Source organism: Erythrolamprus reginae, chromosome 3 (assembly GCF_031021105.1).
Source record: "Erythrolamprus reginae isolate rEryReg1 chromosome 3, rEryReg1.hap1, whole genome shotgun sequence".
In the NCBI taxonomy this organism is placed as follows: Eukaryota; Metazoa; Chordata; class Lepidosauria; order Squamata; family Dipsadidae; genus Erythrolamprus; species Erythrolamprus reginae.
In genome coordinates, this window is record NC_091952.1 from 163206889 (window position 1) to 163226416 (window position 19528).

At 41.2% G+C, this 19528-nt stretch overlaps 1 protein-coding gene across 1 annotated transcript in view; it reads right to left on the reverse strand.

Annotated features, from left to right (window-relative positions):
• Window positions 1-2430: 2430 nt before the first annotated feature.
• The window catches only part of LOC139165441 (uncharacterized), a gene marked incomplete at its 5' end in the record, with an annotated part of 28915 nt that continues 11817 nt past the window's right edge, over window positions 2431-19528 (reverse strand). The window contains one exon of the mRNA XM_070748620.1: window positions 2431-2966. Within this exon, the coding sequence (XP_070604721.1) occupies window positions 2431-2966 (536 nt within the window). The remainder of the gene's footprint in view (window positions 2967-19528) is intronic.

A 19528-nucleotide genomic window follows, 5' to 3' on the forward strand; every position in this document is an offset into this window, starting at 1 on the left:
TTTTGCTTGTCTCCTGAGGATCATGTATTTTCCTGTTATGTATTTATAACTGAAAGTATGGTTTTTGTATAATAGTTATTTCTTCATGAGACTTGTATACTAATAACCTTTATTGATAATGTTATCAAAAGAGTTTTTCCGTATATAGTATGTTTAGAAAGTATTCTCTCATTAATTTACATTTAGTTTGTCATAATGGCAAAGTGAAAGCAGAATTGTAGGTCAATTTCAAGGATAACAAATTATTTATAAAGTTTGATACTATTCAATCATAAGATAATGGCACCAAAATAAAATATGCTTCCATCACAAAATAAATCCATAATCTCAGATTTAAAATCTGTACTACAAAGGAAAATGCAACACAAATAAGAAGGTCGAATTCAACCCCTTTGAAGTGACAGGATGCAGTAACAAATGGATAAAGTTTAATTAGAAAAGCTGATCCTGAATGTAGCAGAAGCAAGTTATGTTAAGGGTATCTTCTTAAGAATTTGCACTAATTTGACTATAATTTCATTTTTTTTGGGTTCCCCCAATTTTCCTCTTTGTGTCCAAAGATAATGAAATTCTCAGATGTATTTTCAACTAATTTAAGGCAGTGTTTCCCAACCGGTGTGCCGCGGCACACTAGTGTGCCGCGAGACACCGTCAGGTGTGCCGCGGCGCCCCTAGGAAGCTCCAGCTGGGCGGGGCGCTGCTGGTGCCGGACCACCATATCCGGCGTTCTCATGCTGGGCCCCAAAGAAGGAAGGCAGGAAAAAGGAGGCAGGGGCAGGGAGGTGCGGCAGTAGGAGTAAAGGGAGCCGCGGCTGCCCCTGCCTCCCCACGGTGCCTCCGGCCAAATGCGCCCCTGGCTTCTCTGCCCTGCCCCATTGCCCGCCCAATCCGCCCCCTCTCCTCCTCCACCGCCGCCGCCTCAAGCCTTGGGGCGTGATCTGCCCCCTCTCCTCCTCCTCCGCCTCCTGCCTTGGGGCGAGCAATCCAGGAGTCCGGGACTGTGTGGCTTTGCGACATGAAGAGAAAACGGCTGACTTTTCCCTGCTGCCATTTTCTCTTCATGGTGCAAAGCCACACAGTCCCGGACTCCCGGATCGCTCGCTTCTCCGGTCAGCAAAGCCATCTGCCCAGGAAAGCGCCGCGCTGGCCGGAAAAGCGAGCGATCCGGGAGTCCGGGACTGTGTGGCTTTGCGCCATGAAGAGAAAACGGCAGCAGGGAAAAGTCGGCCGGGCTAACGGGAGGCGGCGCGAGGCCGGGCGCTGGGGACGTCTGGGAGGGCGAGGAGGCTGATGGCTGCTGCGCACTCCACTCTCTCTCTGGCTCTCTCTGGCTCTTTCTTTTTCTCTCTGTTGCTGGCGTGGTGAACGAGAGAGAAAGAGAGAGAGAGAAAAAGGAGGGGAGAGAGAATGAGAGAGAAAGAAAGCAAGAGAAAGACAGGGAAAGAAAGCAAGAGAGAGAAAGAAAGGGGGGAAGGAGGGAGAGGGAAAGACATAGAGGGAGGGAAGGAGGGAGAGAGAAAGAGAGCAAAAGAGAGAGGCAGAAAGGGATGGAGAGAAAGAAGGGAAGGAAGGAAGAGGGAGGGAGAAATAGAGTGAAATGGAGGAAGAGATGGTTTTTTTGTCCAAACTTTTCTTTAGCCCCCCCCCTCCCCTGTTCAGTGTTCCCCAGAATTTTGAAAACATGAATAATGTGCCGCGGCTCAAAAAAGGTTGGGAAACACTGATTTAAGGAAATATCTGAGTAGCATCAAAATTACATCATTTCTGGTATTGATGTGCTGAATTGATATTGATGTGCTGAAAGAACTCAATTACTAGCAATATGTGGCAGGGGGATTTGGGATAATCCATATTTTCTATGGAAGATGGTATAGGCAGGAAATATCACTGAAATGTCTCTTTTTCAGTTCTCGTAATAGTGGTGAATGCATCGCGTGTAAATGCAGTCTTCTTTTTTTAAAGTTATTTCTTCATTTTTATAACTTGATTGGAAAATTTACCCATTTAGGGTATTTTCCCCCCAGAGATATGTCACCTTTTAGAGAGAGATAGATTGTCTCTAATATTTATTTCTTGCTCCTTGTATAGAATTATTTGCCCATGATACTAATAAATAACTAATTTCTCTAGTTTTGAGAAATAATATTTTCTGCTGTGCAATTCTGGTTTAGATATTACCCTTCTCACAAACAATGGGGGGGAAAGCTACATGAAACTATTTTTTATTTGTTTTTAATCTCAACGGAACTTTGATTCTTTACCCTTTATGAAACATCAATGTGTAGACCATTTATCTCATTCCAAATAATCTAAGCTGTGTATTGTTTCCAGCACAGACTGCCAAATATTTCTCAAGAAAGAGTGAATCAGAAGTTTTAATGCTATAGACTTTAGCTCAATATACTTCCAAATCAATTTCACCTGAAATACTTAGTATTGGTCAGTATTAGTGTGGTCAGTATTAGCTTTGGAGCTTGGTGTGGCTTTGAAGAAAACGTTGGCTGCAGCGGCAGTGACAGCTGTGGTTTCTCCTCCTCTTCCTCCTCCGGGCTCCGAAGTGGCACAAAGCTCTCCCTGCTTCCTCTGCAGACGGGAGGATCCTTGGGGAAGGTGGCCGCAGGAGGAGGAAGAGGAGGATAAGCTGCAGCAGCCTCCGCCGCTGCAGCCCCCCTTTTCTTCAGAGCCGCCTGGGCTTTGAAGCAGCGCAAAGGTATCCTTGCCTCCACTGTGGATGGGAGGCTTCTTGGGGAAAGTGGCCACAGGAGGTGGAGGAGGAAGAGGAGGAGAAGCCGTAGCTGTCACTGCCGTTGCAGCCAACGTTTTCTTCAAAGCCACACCAGGCTCCAAAGCGGCACAAAGCTCTCCCTGCCTGCTCTGCGGTCGGGAGGCTCCTTGGGGAAGGTGGCCGCAGAGGAGGCAGGGAGAACTTTGTGCCACTTTGGAGCCCAGCGCTTCGTCGGGAAAACCTTCAAGGAGATAGTGGCAGCAGGAAATAAACGGGCTCCGAAGCGGCGCAAAGTTATCCTGCCTCTCCACCTCCTCCTCCTGCGGCTGCCTTCCCAAAGGAGCCTTCTGGATGCACAGGGGGCGGGGTTAGCTTTGTGCCGGCCTCCGAAGGAAAATGTGGCCACAGCGGTGGCTGTGGTTTCTCCTCCTCTTCCTCCTCTGGGCTCCGAAGTGGCACAAAGTTCTCCCTGCCTCCTCTGCGGCCACCTTCCCCAAGGAGCCTCCCGACTGCAGAGCAGGCAGGGAGAGCTTTGCGCCGCTTTGGAGCCTGGTGTGGCTTTGAAGAAAACATTGGCTGAAGCGGCAGTGACAGCTGCGGCTTCTCCTCCTCTTCCTCCTCCGGGCTCTGAAGTGGCACAAAGCTCTCCCTGCTTCCTCTGCAGATGGGAGGATCCTTGGGGAAGGCGGCCGCAGGAGGAGGAAGAGGAGGATAAGCTACAGCAGCCCCCGCTGCTGCAGCCCCCTTTTCTTCGGAGCCGCCTGGGCTTTGAAGCAGCGCAAAGGTATCCTTGCCTCCTCTGTGGACGGGAGGCTTCTTGGGGAAAGTGGCCACAGGAGGTGGAGGAGGAAGATGAGGAGAAGCCACAGCTGTCACTGCCTCTGCAGCCAACGTGGCCAGCAGAAGAGGGGTGGGGAGCCAGGCAAGAGTGATCTTCTGCTGGCCATGGGCGAAGGGCGGGGAAGCCTCTTGCACCGGCTGCTACAGCCCCCAGCTTCCCCGCCCTTCGCCCATGGCCGGCAGAAGATCGCTCCGCTCGGTCGGCGGCTCCGGAGAGGCAGAAGCCGAGCGCTGGCCTGCCTTTTGTCCCCCGCCGCCACCGCCCGCTGGCTGCGAGCGCTCTGCCAGGCGGCCAGGAGGCATTCAGGGCGAAGTGCATGGAGGAATTGGAAGCTGAAGCCACCGGCGTTTGAGCTTCCCATTCCTCCACGCCCTGAATGCCTCCTGGCTCAAGCGGGCGGCAGCAGACCGCCTTTGTGTTTTTGGCTCGGGGAGGAGGGAGTTAGGAAGGTCCTCCTGCTCCCCTCGAGCCGAAAACCCAAAGGCGGAAGCCTCCCGGTTGTTGTGACAGCCGGGATGCAGGGCTTCCCAGCAGCCTCCCGAACCCCGAAATTTTGCCAAACTTCCTGGTTCGGGAGGCTGCTGGGAAGCGCCCCCCCCGCTGTTTTAAAAGGTGACAGCCGGGCGACAGCATTTTTTTGCGGGTTTTTTTTTTCTTGTTGCACGGATTAATTGACTTTACATTGTTTCCTATGGGAAACAATGTTTCGTCTTATGAACCTTTCGTCTTACGAACCTCCCCCTGGAACCAATTAGGTTTGTATCTTGAGGTACCACTCTACTTGATATTTTTTCTAAAATGGAAAAGAAAACCAATACTTTAGAATTCAAACAATTAAGATATTCAAATCATCATTATCATCATCATGATGATCAACATCGTCATCATCATCTTGTTAAAAATTATTTCTAGATTGAGTTTTCAAGAATAGAGAAACAAAAACGAAACAAAAGAGTTAATGAACAACCACTTGTTCGGTGACTGCTCAAACTTACAATAGCAGTAGCATTTAGACTTACAAACTGCTTCACAGTGCTTTATAAACCTCTATAAGCAGTTTACAGAGCCAGTATATTGTTGGATCAGAAAATCTTACCAAGCAGAGTACTCAGTTCACTAGAACTGAAGTAAGGCTTTCCGGAGGTAGATGGATATTAAAGCACAAGCATACATATTAAAATGAACCAAAACTTTTATTATAAAAAGTAGAAAAAATAAGTTTAGCCTGGAGAGGCTGAAAATACGTCTACATCTCTAAAAGACAAAGACCAGAAGATATGGCATCTTCGTTTCTTCCTGCTAGGAGGAGGAAGTGAGCAAAAGCACTGTTACATCATAGAGAGGGAGGAGCTACATTAATAAACAGAGTTAACTATCTAACTACTGGATGTTTCTTAATGTCTTTGGAGGCTGTCAATCCTCAGCATGACATATATTGCCCCCAACAATCTGGGTCCTCATTTTACCAACCTCAGAAGGATGGAAGGTTGAGTCAACCTTGAACCTGGTGAGATTGGAACAGCCAAATTGCAGTCATCTGACAGTCAGCAGAAGTAGCCTGCAGTACTGCATTCTAACCACTGTGCCACCACGGCTCATTGGAACTCAGAGGTATTTCAATTCTAATTGCCATAACTAACTGAGAATTACTTATAGCAAAATGGAAACTAAAAAAAAAAATTAAGCATACAACTAAACATTTGAACTGAATAAGAGAAGGAGGGTGATAATGAATAAGGAGAACTAAGATGTATTCATTTATTTTGTTTCTTGGCTGCCTTATTTCAAAGGATCATGTAACTTAACAATTAGAAAAATTATTAAAGCAACTTAAAAACCTGATAGTGTAACCAGAGGAAATAGCAGTCAAATTTTATCCCTCACCAGCACACATAACACACACACACCTCCCTCCCTCTCCCTCCCCCCCTCTCTTTATTCTTCAGAGGGAGGGAGGGAGAGGGGGGATTTGTATGTTTGTGTAATTTACTCACCATATAGATAATGTAGACTTAAAAATAACTTTTCAACTGATCTCTCTGGAATTCCAGGTCATCCAAAGTGATTCAAGGTTTCATCCAAAGGTTCAAGCCAATACGAAAAGAACAAGTACTTATCTTCCAAGAAATAATTCAGGGAATTTATTTGTTACAGACTGTGATGATGGCTTTAATTTTATTGATTTTAGAAATGCATTAAATATTTTTTTGAATGCTAGCAGTCAGACTGGTCACACAAAAGCTATACAACAAAATCACAGTTGTTGGGGGGAAATAAAGAGATAATTTTGTTTTCAAAACTTTTTTGTATTCTTCTGTAGCACACTACTTTGGCCTATTTAGGCACACATTTTTAATATATGTAGACTTTCACACTGATCCACCACAATACACAAACTTTGAGCAATTAACTTATCAGTATAGAAGTACTAATATATTATAATATGGTTATTCAATTCTGAGTTCCAAGTTGAATTTTTCATGGTCAGACATCTTAAATATCAAAAGTGCACTTAAATTGTTTTTGCCAGGAATGGAGTGGAAACAATCCTTAATGCAGTTTCAGAAATAGTTGGCAACCAGGTCAATATGTCTCATGAGAATGAGTGAAATACTTGTTTTATGTGCTATTTCCATAAGTTTCAATTATATTTATAAGCAGCTCCTACAAGAAGTGGCACCTTATGTACTGTATTATGAGACTGAGGAAATTGGAATCTCAAATTATATGTGGTTGTAATGACTGCCAATTCACAAACTGTTTTGACCTACTATAATGTTCTGATTTTTTAAAATAATCACATTGCAAAATGCATTACGGAAGGAAACTGTGTTTATATCATATATTAAAACTAAACATAATGGATAAAATATGTCTATGACTATTTTGTTGATTAGTTTATCTTTGAGATCCATACATATGAATTGTTCATAATCTAGAAAGAGAAATAAACGGGGAAAAATAAAACATGTTAAAGAAGCAACCAGAAATTAAAGAATGTCGCTAAGGTTTTTTGTCTACATCTATTCCAGTGATCCCCACTCAAATGGAGCTTGCTCTTCTAAATGCTCACTTTTTCCTGGATCAAATGAGCACGAAAAGCTCTTCCCACTTCTCCTCTACCTCTATACTTTTACTGAGTCTGCACCCCCTAAATACCAACAAGACACCACTACCCAAGGCCACCCTACTGTGGGAGTCAGGGGGGCGCGGCAGGCCTGGCTGACTGGTTGGACACAGCTGATGCCACTGTTGCAATGTTACGCTGCCCAGGATCTACCCAGATAGCAGCCGGATCGATCCAGGTAGAGCTGGTAACAGCATGCAGATAGAGAAGTGGGAAACAAAGGAAAGAGAGCGCACTCAAAAGAGTTTGGATGGCAGGTTCTGCTTTGGTGGGCAATCACTGTTGGGGCACATAGTTCAAAGGCCACACTTGAAATACTACATTAAGTTTTGGTTGCCACAATGCAAAAAAGAGACTCTAGAAAGAGTGGAGAGAAGAACAACAAATATGATTAGGGGACTGGAGGATAAAACATATGAACAATGTTTGCAGGAACTGGGTATGTCTGGTTTAATGTAAAGAAGGACAAAGTTAGATATGACAGCAGTGTCCCAATATCCCAGGGGCTGCCACAAAGAAGAGGGAGTCAAACTATTCTCCAAACTACCCCCTGAGGGTAGAAAAAGAAGCAATGGGTGTAAACTAATCAAGGAGAGAAACAATTTAGAACTAAGGAGAAGTTTCCTAACAGTTAGAACAATTAATCAGTGGGACAGCTTGCATCCAGAAGTCGTGAATGCTACAACAGTGGAAGTTTTTAAGAAGATGTTGGATAACCATTTGTGTGAAGTGATGTAGGGTTTCCTGCCTAAGCAGGGAGTTGGACTAGAGGACCTCCAAGGTCCATTCCATCTCTGTTATTTTATTCTATTTTAGTGGTCTACTATTGAAGTTAATGACCAATATTGATTTGTCCTAGAAAGTCTAAGATTTTCTGATTACTGTGACTAACATCATATCAAAACTTCCTTGATCTCAGCATATTGAAATGATTACCGTAATTATATAAACCACTTCCTTCTCTTGAATCTTGAAGCAATTTCTAACTATAAACAATGATTTAAAAATGTGTATACAATTGCAGTAAAATTTTCCTGCTAGAGACTTAATCAGAGATGCAAGGGCTGTCCTTGCTTGAATTACAGAAATCTGTGTGTATGCTAAAAAGGATAGGTCCTGCTTAGAAATGTTCCTGTTTGGGTTTTATATAACTAGAGTCCACTGGATTGAGATTGGTGGCTATATAAACTGAATAAATAAAAATAAATATATAATACATATGGCACTAGGATTTGGGCATCAATGAAGACATTCTTATACAAGAAGCTCTGATGGCTTCCAGGGAGTTGTGATTGCCTCAATTAGGGGGGGGGGGTCATTTCAAAAATCGTGGGCAACAGTAATGTGAGGAAAGTCTTGTGTGGCCACTATGATGATTATTTTAGGCATGTTTCAGATAATATTGCTCAGATTCACTTAGAGTTGAATTTTAGTCCCATGGAGGTGACTGAGGCATAGACTTTTATGAGTTTTGAGACTCCATAGATCCAAATATAAGACAAAGACTTTCCATCCTTATTTCTGAATGGGACTTCACATCCCCAATGTCAATACAGATTCTGTGGCTCCTTCTGGTATCATGGCTTCCGCTTGAAAAGTAGGAGACAACCTTAGCTAGAAAGATATTTGTAGATCATCATCAGCTATACTCCTTACTGCCTGGCATCCCTATTCACAGCTGGAAGGTTTCCATTACACACTCTGCATGGAAAAATACAAATTATCTAAGATTCAGCACATAAGCAGTTTTGGGAATTCCATGCTACATTCCTATATCACCTCTGCTTCATAAGTTGCATTGACTTTCTGGAGGATTTCACATGCAATTCAAGGTGTTGGTTGCCATCTATTCAGCCCTAAAATGCACAGGAACAAGTTATTTATGGGACTACTTATCCCCTCAGAACTAAGAGTTGGCATAAATCCCTTCTTTTGTGAAATACTATTTTGTGGGGCCTAGAAATCATGTCTTCTCTGTTTCAGTGCCCACCCTATGCAATAGCATCTCCCGAGAAAACTGTTACAAACATGGATGTTTTCTTAGGCATTTGGGTCAAGAAATTAAGCTAGTTGGTTTGGACTGGACATAAAATGACTTTTAGCCCTGACTATGCATTTTAGATGAATATTTGTACTTGGTATTGATTTGTAAGTTTTGTCACTGGGTTTTGGTTTGGTTGTGGTTTTAATCCACTTGTGCCACCTAGAACTATTCAGTACGATGGGTAGCTATATAACCCATTTAAATAAATAAATGTTAAAATTTCAATGATCTTAATTGGATTAAAGAATTTGGAATGGGAGGTGAGAAATCACCATATCTGCTTGAAAATTTATGAATTAATTGCAATTTCCAGATCAAGTGCAGTATATTTTCAGAGTCGGTGCTTTACATTATCCTAAATGTAAGATTACTTTTAAATTTCAGATGTGGATAACATTGGGTATACTATTCTTGTTGAAGGGGAAAAAAGTAGCTGAGAATCTGACTAAAGTTGGTTAGACAGTGGTCTTACTATGATAGCAGTACAAGTTTAATATTGGGTGTTCAAATGTTAGTTTTTATTTCTGATGATATCTCCTGGCAGGTCCTAGATCTTTTTTTGGTTCACATGCCAAAAGGGGGTGTGAAGGGAGTCACACACATGCTTCCTATACCCATAATTCCATGAGCCCCTGTACATTTATGTGTGACACATATCCCACTCACAGCATGCATGGCACACCCATTTTTCACTCTCCCCAGGCTTCAGAGCCTTTTTAGGAACCTGGGGAAGGTGAAAAGGGCCTTCTCCACCCTACTCCAGATGTCCTCTGGAGGCCAGAAATGGGTCATTATAAGTTGGGAGATAGGACATTTCTGGCCTCTGGAGGACCTCCAGGGAGATGGGGAAGGTCATTTCACCCTCCCCAGGTTCCTAGAAAGGCTCTGGAGCTTAGGAAGAGCAAAAAACAGGCTTTCCCCACCCCCTGTAGAGGCTGGAAGCATCCTGTTTCCTGATTCTCTAGTGGGCCAAGAAGACCAAAAATCAGCTGACCAGCACATACATGCATACCGGACCTGAGCTTGTGTGCCCACAAATATAGAATAGATTTTTTTTTATTGGCCAAGTGTGATTGGACACACAAGGAATTTGTCTTGGTGCATATGCTCTCAGCATACATAAAAGAAAAAGATACATTTGTCAAGAATCATGAGGTACAACACTTAATGATTGTCCTAGCAGTCAAATAAGCAATGAAGAAGCAATCAATATTAATAAAAATCTTAGGATACAAGCAAAAAGTTACAGTCATAAAGTCCTAAGTGGGAGGAAAAGGATGATAGGAATGATGAGAAAAATACTAATAGAAATAGAAGTGCAGATTTAGTAAAAAGTCTGACAGTGTTGAGGGGATTATTTGTTTAGTAGAGTGATGGCGTTTGGGAAAAAACTGTTCTTGTGTCTAGTTGTCTTGGTGTACAGTGCTCTGAAGCGACATTTTAAGGGTAGGAGTTGAAACAGTTTGTGTCCAGGATTCGAGGGGTTAGTAAATATTTTCACTGCCCTCTTTTTGACTCGTGCAGTATACAGGTCCTCAATGGAAGGCAGGTTGACAGTAATTGTTTTTTCTGCAGTTCTGATTATCCTCTGAAGTCTGTGTCAGTTTTGTTGCAGAACGAAACCAGACAGTTATAAAATTGCAGATGACAGACTCAATGATTCCTCTGTAGAACTGTATCAGCAGCTCCTTGGGCAGTTTGAGCTTCCTGAGTTGGCACAGAAAGAACATTCTTTGTTGTGCTTTTTTGATGATGTTTTTGATGTTAGGTGACCATTTTAGATCTTGAGATATGATAGAACCTAGAAATTTGAAGGTCTCTACTGTTGATACTGTGTTGTCTAATATTATGAGGGGTGGAAGGATGGAAGGGTTTCTCCTAAAGTCTACCACCATTTCTATGGTTTTGAGTGTGTTCAGTTCTAGGTTGTTCCGGCCACACCACAAGGATAGTTGTTCAACCATTGTGCCACAGGTTTGCCATCACAGTCCTAGACCATTCTTTGATATAGACCTGTGATGAAAGCAACAACACAAACAGATTTCCAAAATGCTAGTGGAAAAAAATTGTAATAAATTTAATTTAGCATTAAGAAAAGTGACTGGTCCCATTTTGAGATCATCACTTATTCACCAAAATATGAATCCATCAGATTAAGCCAGATCAATATTATGCTTCACTTCACCATTGGTAAGAGGGTATTTTTTTAAAGGATTTCTGCTAAATTTTACCTCTGTTTTTTATGCTTGTTGTTCTGCCGGCTTCTAGTACAAGCCTCCATTGAAAAGGAAATTGGCTCAAAACAGACACACAAATGCAGTAGAAGTCCAGTAAATGTTTTTTATCGCAACAAAAGAGAAGCAAAACTCCCTTTTAGAATTCAAAGGGATTTCTTGTATAAACAAGGCAGTAATGGATTACAGTCCGATAACAAGGCAAGCAATAAATCAGCAAGAAACCAGTACTGTGAAGTTCAGCACAAATACTGTTTGTTCCAGACGTGGCAAAAACTTACAAGGATTTATTTTCTCAAACTCCGTGACTCCCAACAACTACGATCAGATAATCTCCATGCTGCTCAACCCGCGCACTGCCAATTTAACAGCTGCTATAATTATGTGAGCCCCACCCAACCACAGGTGGATTCTCTATCGCCTGTAATATTTCTTCAATTGTTCTATTCATAACTCTACGCATGCATGGGTCCAAAAATTCCTCATCCGAATCTACCGAAGATAATGGAGATTGACTTCCTGGTCTGTCTGCCAAGCCCCCCTCTTCCAAGTCACTCCAACCTTCTTCTTCTTCCGAGGAAACTTCACTACCTGACTCTGTCGGCAATAAAACAGGCCTATGACATGTTGATGTTTATTATTTATTTATTTATTATTTAGATTTGTATGCCGCCCCTCTCCGCAGACTCGGGGCGGCTCACAACAAAGTGAAACAATTTACAACAAATCTAAATTACAGTTTAAAAATATTTTTAAAAACCCATTTTCTAAACAAACATACATACAGACATACCATTCATAAATTGTATTTGCCCCAGGGAGATGTCTCAGTTCCCCCATGCCTGACGACAAAGGTGGGTCTTAAGGAGCTTACGAAAGGCAAGGAGAGTAGGGGCAGTTCTAATCTCCGGGGGGAGTTGGTTCCAGAGGGTCGGGGCCGCCACAGAGAAGGCTCTTCCCCTGGGGCCCGCCAACCGACATTGTTTAGTTGACGGGACCCAGAGAAGGCCCACTCTGTGGGACCTAATCGGTCGCTGGGATTCATGCGGCAGCAGACGGTCTCGGAGATATTCTGGTCCAGTGCCATGAAGGGCTTTAAAGGTCATAACAAACACTTTGAATTGTGACCGGAAATTGATCGGCAACCAATGCAGACTGCGGAGTGTTGGTGAAACATGGGCATACCTAGGTAAGCCCATGACTGCTCTCGCAGCTGCATTCTGCACGATCTGGAGTTTCCAAACACTTTTCAAAGGTAGCCCCATGTAGAGAGCATTACAGTAGTCGAACCTCGAGGTGATGAGGGCCTTTCCCTTTCATCCACCTCCACATTCCTTGGGGCAGGAGCTGGGCCAGAGCCAACCACAACACTTGTATATCTCTATCAGAACAAAATAATACTTTTGTACGTCACTGATCGAGAACTAAATGCATTACTGTGGTGAAACCAGTTATTCAAGTCATTTGTCCATTCTTTCTCTCTGTTTCTGGGTGGAGTGAAATCTTTTTTAAAAAAATTGAACAGTAGAAAACAGTAAAAAATAGAGATCTGAATCATCCGATCTGTCCCACCTCCAACTTTGCCTTTTATAATGTACAAAATGTTTCTGAACCCATTTGAATGGTTTGAGAATTCACATTGCTGATTGGTAGGTGGTTTAGATAGGTGTGTTATTTCTATAAATTGATGCTTTATGTGAAGGTTGCATCTGCCATTGTTGAAGTCTTTGAAATTTCAAGGCTCGGGAAATTCACAGACAATGCATGCTCCTGCTGAGATGTAGACTAATGCCAATGTCTAAGTGCATCTATGGGGATCTTTCCCCTCACCTTAGGGCTTTCATGTGTTCCCGACAGATTATATTTGGCAAAGTCAGGGGAGTGTTGCTGATGAGAGTGGTTGAGGCTTTTGAACTTGGAAAAAAAATAGGGCAATTGAAAGAAAAAATATCAGCAAGAAAAAAAAGTCAAAGCAAAAAACTCTACAGTATCAGATGATGTGATTTAACTTAGAGAATGTTTGAACAGTAATATTTTCCACTTTTGTATGATGATGAAGAAAAGGAGGAGGGTGTGTGTGGGAGGAGGGGGGAGAAAAAAGAGGAGGACCAGAATTAAACAACTGTATTTTCAAAGATATTCTTATTACATAATTTCTTCATACCATTCACAAAAAAAAAATGTTTAGAATTGCCATTATAACCAGGTGCAATTTGAATCAATTTAATCAATCTCTCGTGATAACAATTTAACTTGAAATGTAAGTTTCATCTGCTGAGGTCATTAATGAGGTGAGCCTCATCACTGCTCATTAGAATACCGTTGTGTGTGTGTCCCCCACCCCAATTTGGAAATAACCTTTTAACATGAAATGGACTGTTAGACTTCAGTGGAAGATATTATCCAATGAAGAGTGATTATGATTCATTTCTCTTACCAACTCATCATTATGCCTTCTGTCCACTAATACTAGAGAGGTTTCTTTTCTGATTACTTTCTTTTCTGTTGTAAAGGGGCCACAGAATATTAAGGGCATAAGCAGTTGTTAAGAGCAATGAAAAGATAATGGGTGGCCTTTCCCTATTATCTTAGGTAGAGAGCAATTGCCCATCTATTGCAAGCCTAACCAGACATTGGATATTAATGAAGAGGCTTATCAGTCCATCATGCACATGTGGGTCTGTGGAAAAGGCAGGCTGAGACTTTTCTTCTTTCCTCACAGCTGTTTCTTCTGATGATACAGCTTCCTAAAGGTCTGGTGTCAATCCAACAACAAGGCCCTGAGGGAATAAGATAATGATTCAGATTCATGATTACCTCCACCGCTATGAGTCACATGAAAGAGGGGGAAATGCTACCCTCAAATTTTAAATAATCTTTTTCAATTCTGCTGATTGGGCCTCTGACAAATAAGAATCACTTTCAGCAGCCACTTCCTCTTTGCCCTGCTACTAGCAAATAGTAGCAAGCAACAACAATATTGTGTCTTGGAGGCAGAGGTGGGATTCTACCGGCTGAATAGAACTGGTTAACTTTCATCTATCTATCTATCTATCTATCTATCTATCTATCTATCTATCTATCTATCTATCTATCTATCTATCTATCTATCTATCTATCTATCTATCTATCTATCTATCTATCTATCTATCTTACAATCTGTCTGTCTGTCTGTCTGTCTGTCTGTCTGTCTATCTGTCTATCTATCTATCTATCTATCTATCTTACAATCTGTCTGTCTGTCTGTCTATCTATCTATCATCGATCTATCTATCTATCTTACAATCTGTCTGTCTGTCTGTCTGTCTATCTATCTATCTATCTATCTATCTATCTATCTATCATCTATCTATCTATCCATCTTACAATCTGTCTGTCTGTCTGTCTGTCTGTCTGTCTGTCTGTCTGTCTGTCTATCTATCTATCTATCTATCTATCTATCTATCTATCTATCTATCTATCATCTATCTATCTATCTTACAATCTGTCTGTCTGTCTGTCTGTCTGTCTGTCTGTCTGTCTGTCTGTCTGTCTGTCTGTCTGTCTATCTATCTATCTATCTATCTATCTATCTATCTATCTATCTATCTATCTATTATTTTGATTTCTAGTCGCTCTTCCCCAGGGGACATAGGGTGACTTACAGCATAAAAAGAATACAAAAATGATTATAAAAGCTATACAGTGGTCCCCCAATTATCGTGAGGGTTCCATTCCAGGACCCCTCGCGATGATCGGTTTTTCGCGAAGTAGCGGTGCGGAAGTAAAAACACCATCTGCGCATGCGCAGATGGTGTTTTGACTTCTGCCGCAGCAGTGAGGAGCCGAAGATTGCGGTTTCCCCGCCGCCCACGCAAACTCCTCGCTGCTGCCACGCCCGCCGCCTGCCTGCCCACGCACCTGCCCTTCGCCTGCCCACGCCGTTCGCTCGCGCTGCTTCCCAGCTGAGTCCTGAAGCGAACTTCCGCGTTTGGCTTCAGGACTCAGCTGGGAAGTGGCGCTGGGGTTTCCCCACCGCCCACGCAAACTCCTCGCTGCTGCCGCGCCTGCCGCTTGTCCGCCCGCCGCTTGTCCGCCGCCTGCCTGCCCGCGCGCCCGCCCTTCGCCCGCCCACGCCGTTCGCTCGCGCCGCTTCCCAGCTGAGTCCTGAAGCGAACTTCTGTGTTTGGCTTCAGGACTCAGCTGGGAAGCGGCGCTGGGGTTTCCCCGCCGCCCACACAAACTCCTCGCTGATGCCCGCCGCTCGCCCTCCCACCAGCAAGAGGGGGAAGACCCAGGGAAGCCGCCCAGCAGCTGATCTGCCCGGCGCCATCTACGCATGCGTGGCCATAGAAAAAAGGGCGTGCATGAGCAGATGGTGTTTTTACTTCCGGGTTGAAAAATCGCGATATAGCGTTTCGCAATGTTCGGGATCGCGAAACTCGGGGGACCACTGTATTTGAAAACCCAAACATTTAAAGCCCAATAATTAAAAAGTCCCAAAATGTTAAAATCCATTCAATCAACTTCATTCCATTACATTCATACTATACTGCTGAAGCAGAGTGTCAGTGCTAAATGCACCCATACCTGCCAGCAAATGTACGTTTTTTAGACCTTTTGAATGTCCGAGAGTATGGGGGCAGTGCTCTGGGGGGAGCTGGTTCCAAAGGACCACAGCTGCCACAGAGAAGGCTTTTCCCCTAGGCCCCACCAGGTGACATTGCTTGGCTGATGGGACCTGGAGAAGGCCAACTCTGTGGAATCTAACTGGCCATTGAGATACATGAGGCAGAGACAGTCCCTTAAGTTGTTGTATTTTTTTTAACATTTTAAAGTTTTTACGTTATTTTACGTTTTGCACCCTATCTTGTCACCATAGTGAAGAGAAGAACCACAGTTGTGAAGTAAGTGACACGGTTGTTAACAATGCTGCAACAGGCATAAATGTGAGGATGGTTATAAGTGCAAGGACCAATCATAATTCACTTTTTTTCAGCCCTCTGAGTAATTCCTATGCACTTAGCCATGCCCATCCAGGGCCAAGCCACATCCCAAAATAAAACACATCCACAGAACTGGTTGTTAAAAAATTTGAATCCCACGACTGCTTGGAGGTTGAAGCAGGTAGGGCCAGGTATTGATTTTACACAATTGTTAATATTCAAAGACATCCCCAAAGTTATCTGGTTCAGTAAATGTGCTTCAAAAAGAACATGGATGAAAAACTGGACAGCTGCTTCATGTAATTCCATCTTCATCTTTTCCATTGTATCAACGATTCTGATCACTTGTTTCAATTACATGGTTAGTAAAATACAGGTAGTTTTCATTCATACATTCATTTTAATTTTGTGTATCAAAAAGGGAACTAGTAAAATGAAATCTTGTTTTACCATGTGGAAGAAGTTCTATTCCTCTACGTTCTATCACATGTTGTTCAGGATGGCCCAGAATGAGAAACTCTGGAATGGAACAAATGAGTATATTGGGGATATTGTTCTCCATAGTGGGTGGAGCTATCCTCCAAGAATGGGAAGACACTGCCCTTTAGCCAATCATGACTGAGTGACAGGTCACAGTGAGAAATAAGTATCTGCTATATTCTAGGAACTAATGTGTGGCACCATTTTTTCCCCCTTTACAGTCTCTTATAAATCAGGGTAGAGTCGATTTACTGGACAATGCCTTCCCTGGTGCCTACATGGAGTTTGCAGCAGATTTTTTTTCCCCCTCTGTGCCCTAAGAGAGAAACAACTATCTAGAATTTAACTCTCAACCTTCCCAGTCAGAGGTGAGCTCTTCACCATTAGACCAACATGCTGCTAATCTGGAGCACCAAATATTTTCATTTAAATATTGAATTTGTTTTTAAACACAGTCTGGATTTTTTTCCTAATTAGCCAGTAATTCTAGTGCAATGACTTTGAATCTGGTATTTGCGTTTTTAAAAAACAAACACCCCCCCCCCCAAAAAAAAAGATAGGTGGATGGACATGAGACAGTGAAAAACCATCCATCACAATCTGATGGTTTTGAGGTTAGTGTATGTTTAGCATTTGTGTTTATTTTAGTGTTTAATTTAGTTTAAATGAGTGTTATTGTTTAGCTGCCAGAATGCACATCCCATCTTAAGGGCTCTGCAAGCAGCTGAATCTGGGAGAAGATGGAATAGAAATAATGACAGATTCCTGCGAAAGTGAAAGTGCAACCAGTGGAAATGTGTTGTCACTGCAGAGGACAAGTTGGAATGCTTGAGGCATCTGTCAGAAGTGTCACTGTCAAGCTGCAACAAGTATGGAGCCACATTGACAGTTCCAGAAAAGGAAGGAGGGGGGAAAAGCATTTACTGCACCACAAAGAAAGAAACCAAATTTCCACTGTATACTTAAGTATGACTTTTAATATTGTGGAGTAATGCACACACACACACACGCACAAACAAACACAGATACATACACACAACCATTCCAACACCTGAGAATACAATTCACCAGTTGATTTCATACAGGTACTTAATGATGCAAAATTTCAGTAGTTAAGGATGCATATGACAATCATACAGCCCTATGATTTGAGACTGCTAGTGAAATGGAAGACTTCTCTTTAAGTTGAATTTTTAAATAGACATTTGGAGGTTACTAAAAATCAGTAGGAATCACTGCAACAAAGCCTTGTGCCTCAGCATAGTTCAGCAGTATCCCTTAAGGCACCTATATTCTAGCACTCTGACAGGAGATCTATACAAATAACATTTTCACTGCAGTATTAATTGTTTTTTGGACTTTTACTACAGGGATGGGGAACCTTTTTTGGCTCGCGTGCCAAAAGGGTGTGTGTGTGTGTGTGCACACTAGTGCACATGCCCATACCCATATCCTCCCTCACCACATGTGCACAACCCTTCAGTGCTGCTCCCCCCACCCAAGTTAATGCACACAGCCTCACTGAAGCTTCCAGACTCTTGAAGCCTGGGGGCAGTGGAAAATGGCCCAATAGACAAACCAGGTGTTTTGCAAAACAGACTTCTGGTTTGCCCTTTGGGTGGGAAGTCTCTGGAGGGTGAAAACAGCCTTTCTCAAGGCTGAAAACAGCTGGCCAGCATGCACATGTGTCCTGGACCTGACACAGGGCAATTTATTTATTTATTTATTAGATTTCCATGCAGCCCTTCTTGAGGCGCCTCAGGGCGGCAATGCCTCATGTGCCCTCTGATATGGCTCCACATGCCATCTGTGGCATGTGTGCAATAGGTTCACCACCACAGTTTTAGTATATAAATTTGCAGTGCTAGTCAATTACATCTATGTAGCTTCTATATTATTTTTTGACTAGCTGATTATATCAATGACATTAGAGATCACATGTGTCTCACTGTTGGATAAATAAAAATATTTATTTCCATTGAAGGATTAGATAATGAAAATTGTTCTTTCCAATCATTTAGTCATTGCCCTATCTAGTAACTTTCATATTATACTTTGCAGAAATAAATTAATAATAATAATAATAATAATAATAATAATAATAATAATAATAATAATAATATTTTATTTTATTTTATTTTATTTTATTTTATTTTATTTTATTTTATTTTATTTTATTTTATTTTATTTTATTTTATTTTATTTTATTTTATTTTATTTTATTTTATTTTATTTTATTTTATTTTATTTTATTTTATTTTATTTTATTTTATTTTATTTTATTTTATTTTATTTTATTTTATTTTATTTATTTTATTTTATTTTATTTTATTTTATTTTATTTTATTTTATTTTATTTTATTTTATTTTATTTTATTTTATTTTATTTTATTTTATTTTATTTTATTTTATTTTTTTATTTTATTTTATTTTATTTTATTTTATTTTATTTTATTTTATTTTATTTTATTTTATTTTATTTTATTTTTTATTTTATTTTATTTTATTTTATTTTATTTTATTTTATTTTATTTTATTTTATTTTATTTTATTTTATTTTATTTTATTTTATTTATTTTATTTATTAGATTTGTATGCCACCCCTCTGCGAGGACTTATTGCAAAAAGCCACTTTACTGGGAATAATAATAATAATAATAATAATAATAATAATAATAATAATAATAATAATAATAATAATAATAATAATAATAATAATAATAATAATAAAATTAATCAAGATCCTATGAGTAGAAAATATGTAAATGCAAAGTTAAATATATAGCCTTTTAATATGTCACCAAGAATTGCTTTCTTACTTTGATTTTGTTGTTATTGCTATTGTTTCTCTGCCAAAGCCTTTGCCTCTGCTCATATGGCCAAACTGTTAAACCTATCTATGCAGATAAGATAGTCGATTTTTACATTTTTTTGTTAAATTATTTTTTCTATTTTCTTAGCTCTTCCTACTCTCTTCCTTCTTCTCCTCTCCCTCCTCCTTCCTCCTTCTTCTTCCTCCTCCTCCCTAGAAAGTCTTTAACAGACTAGTATAAAGTTTCCTGAACTGATGAAAATTAGAGCATTTCAGGTGAATTACTGTAGTAGAAGTCATAATTGTAAGGATGAATTATGATTAAAGTGTCTTGGAATAT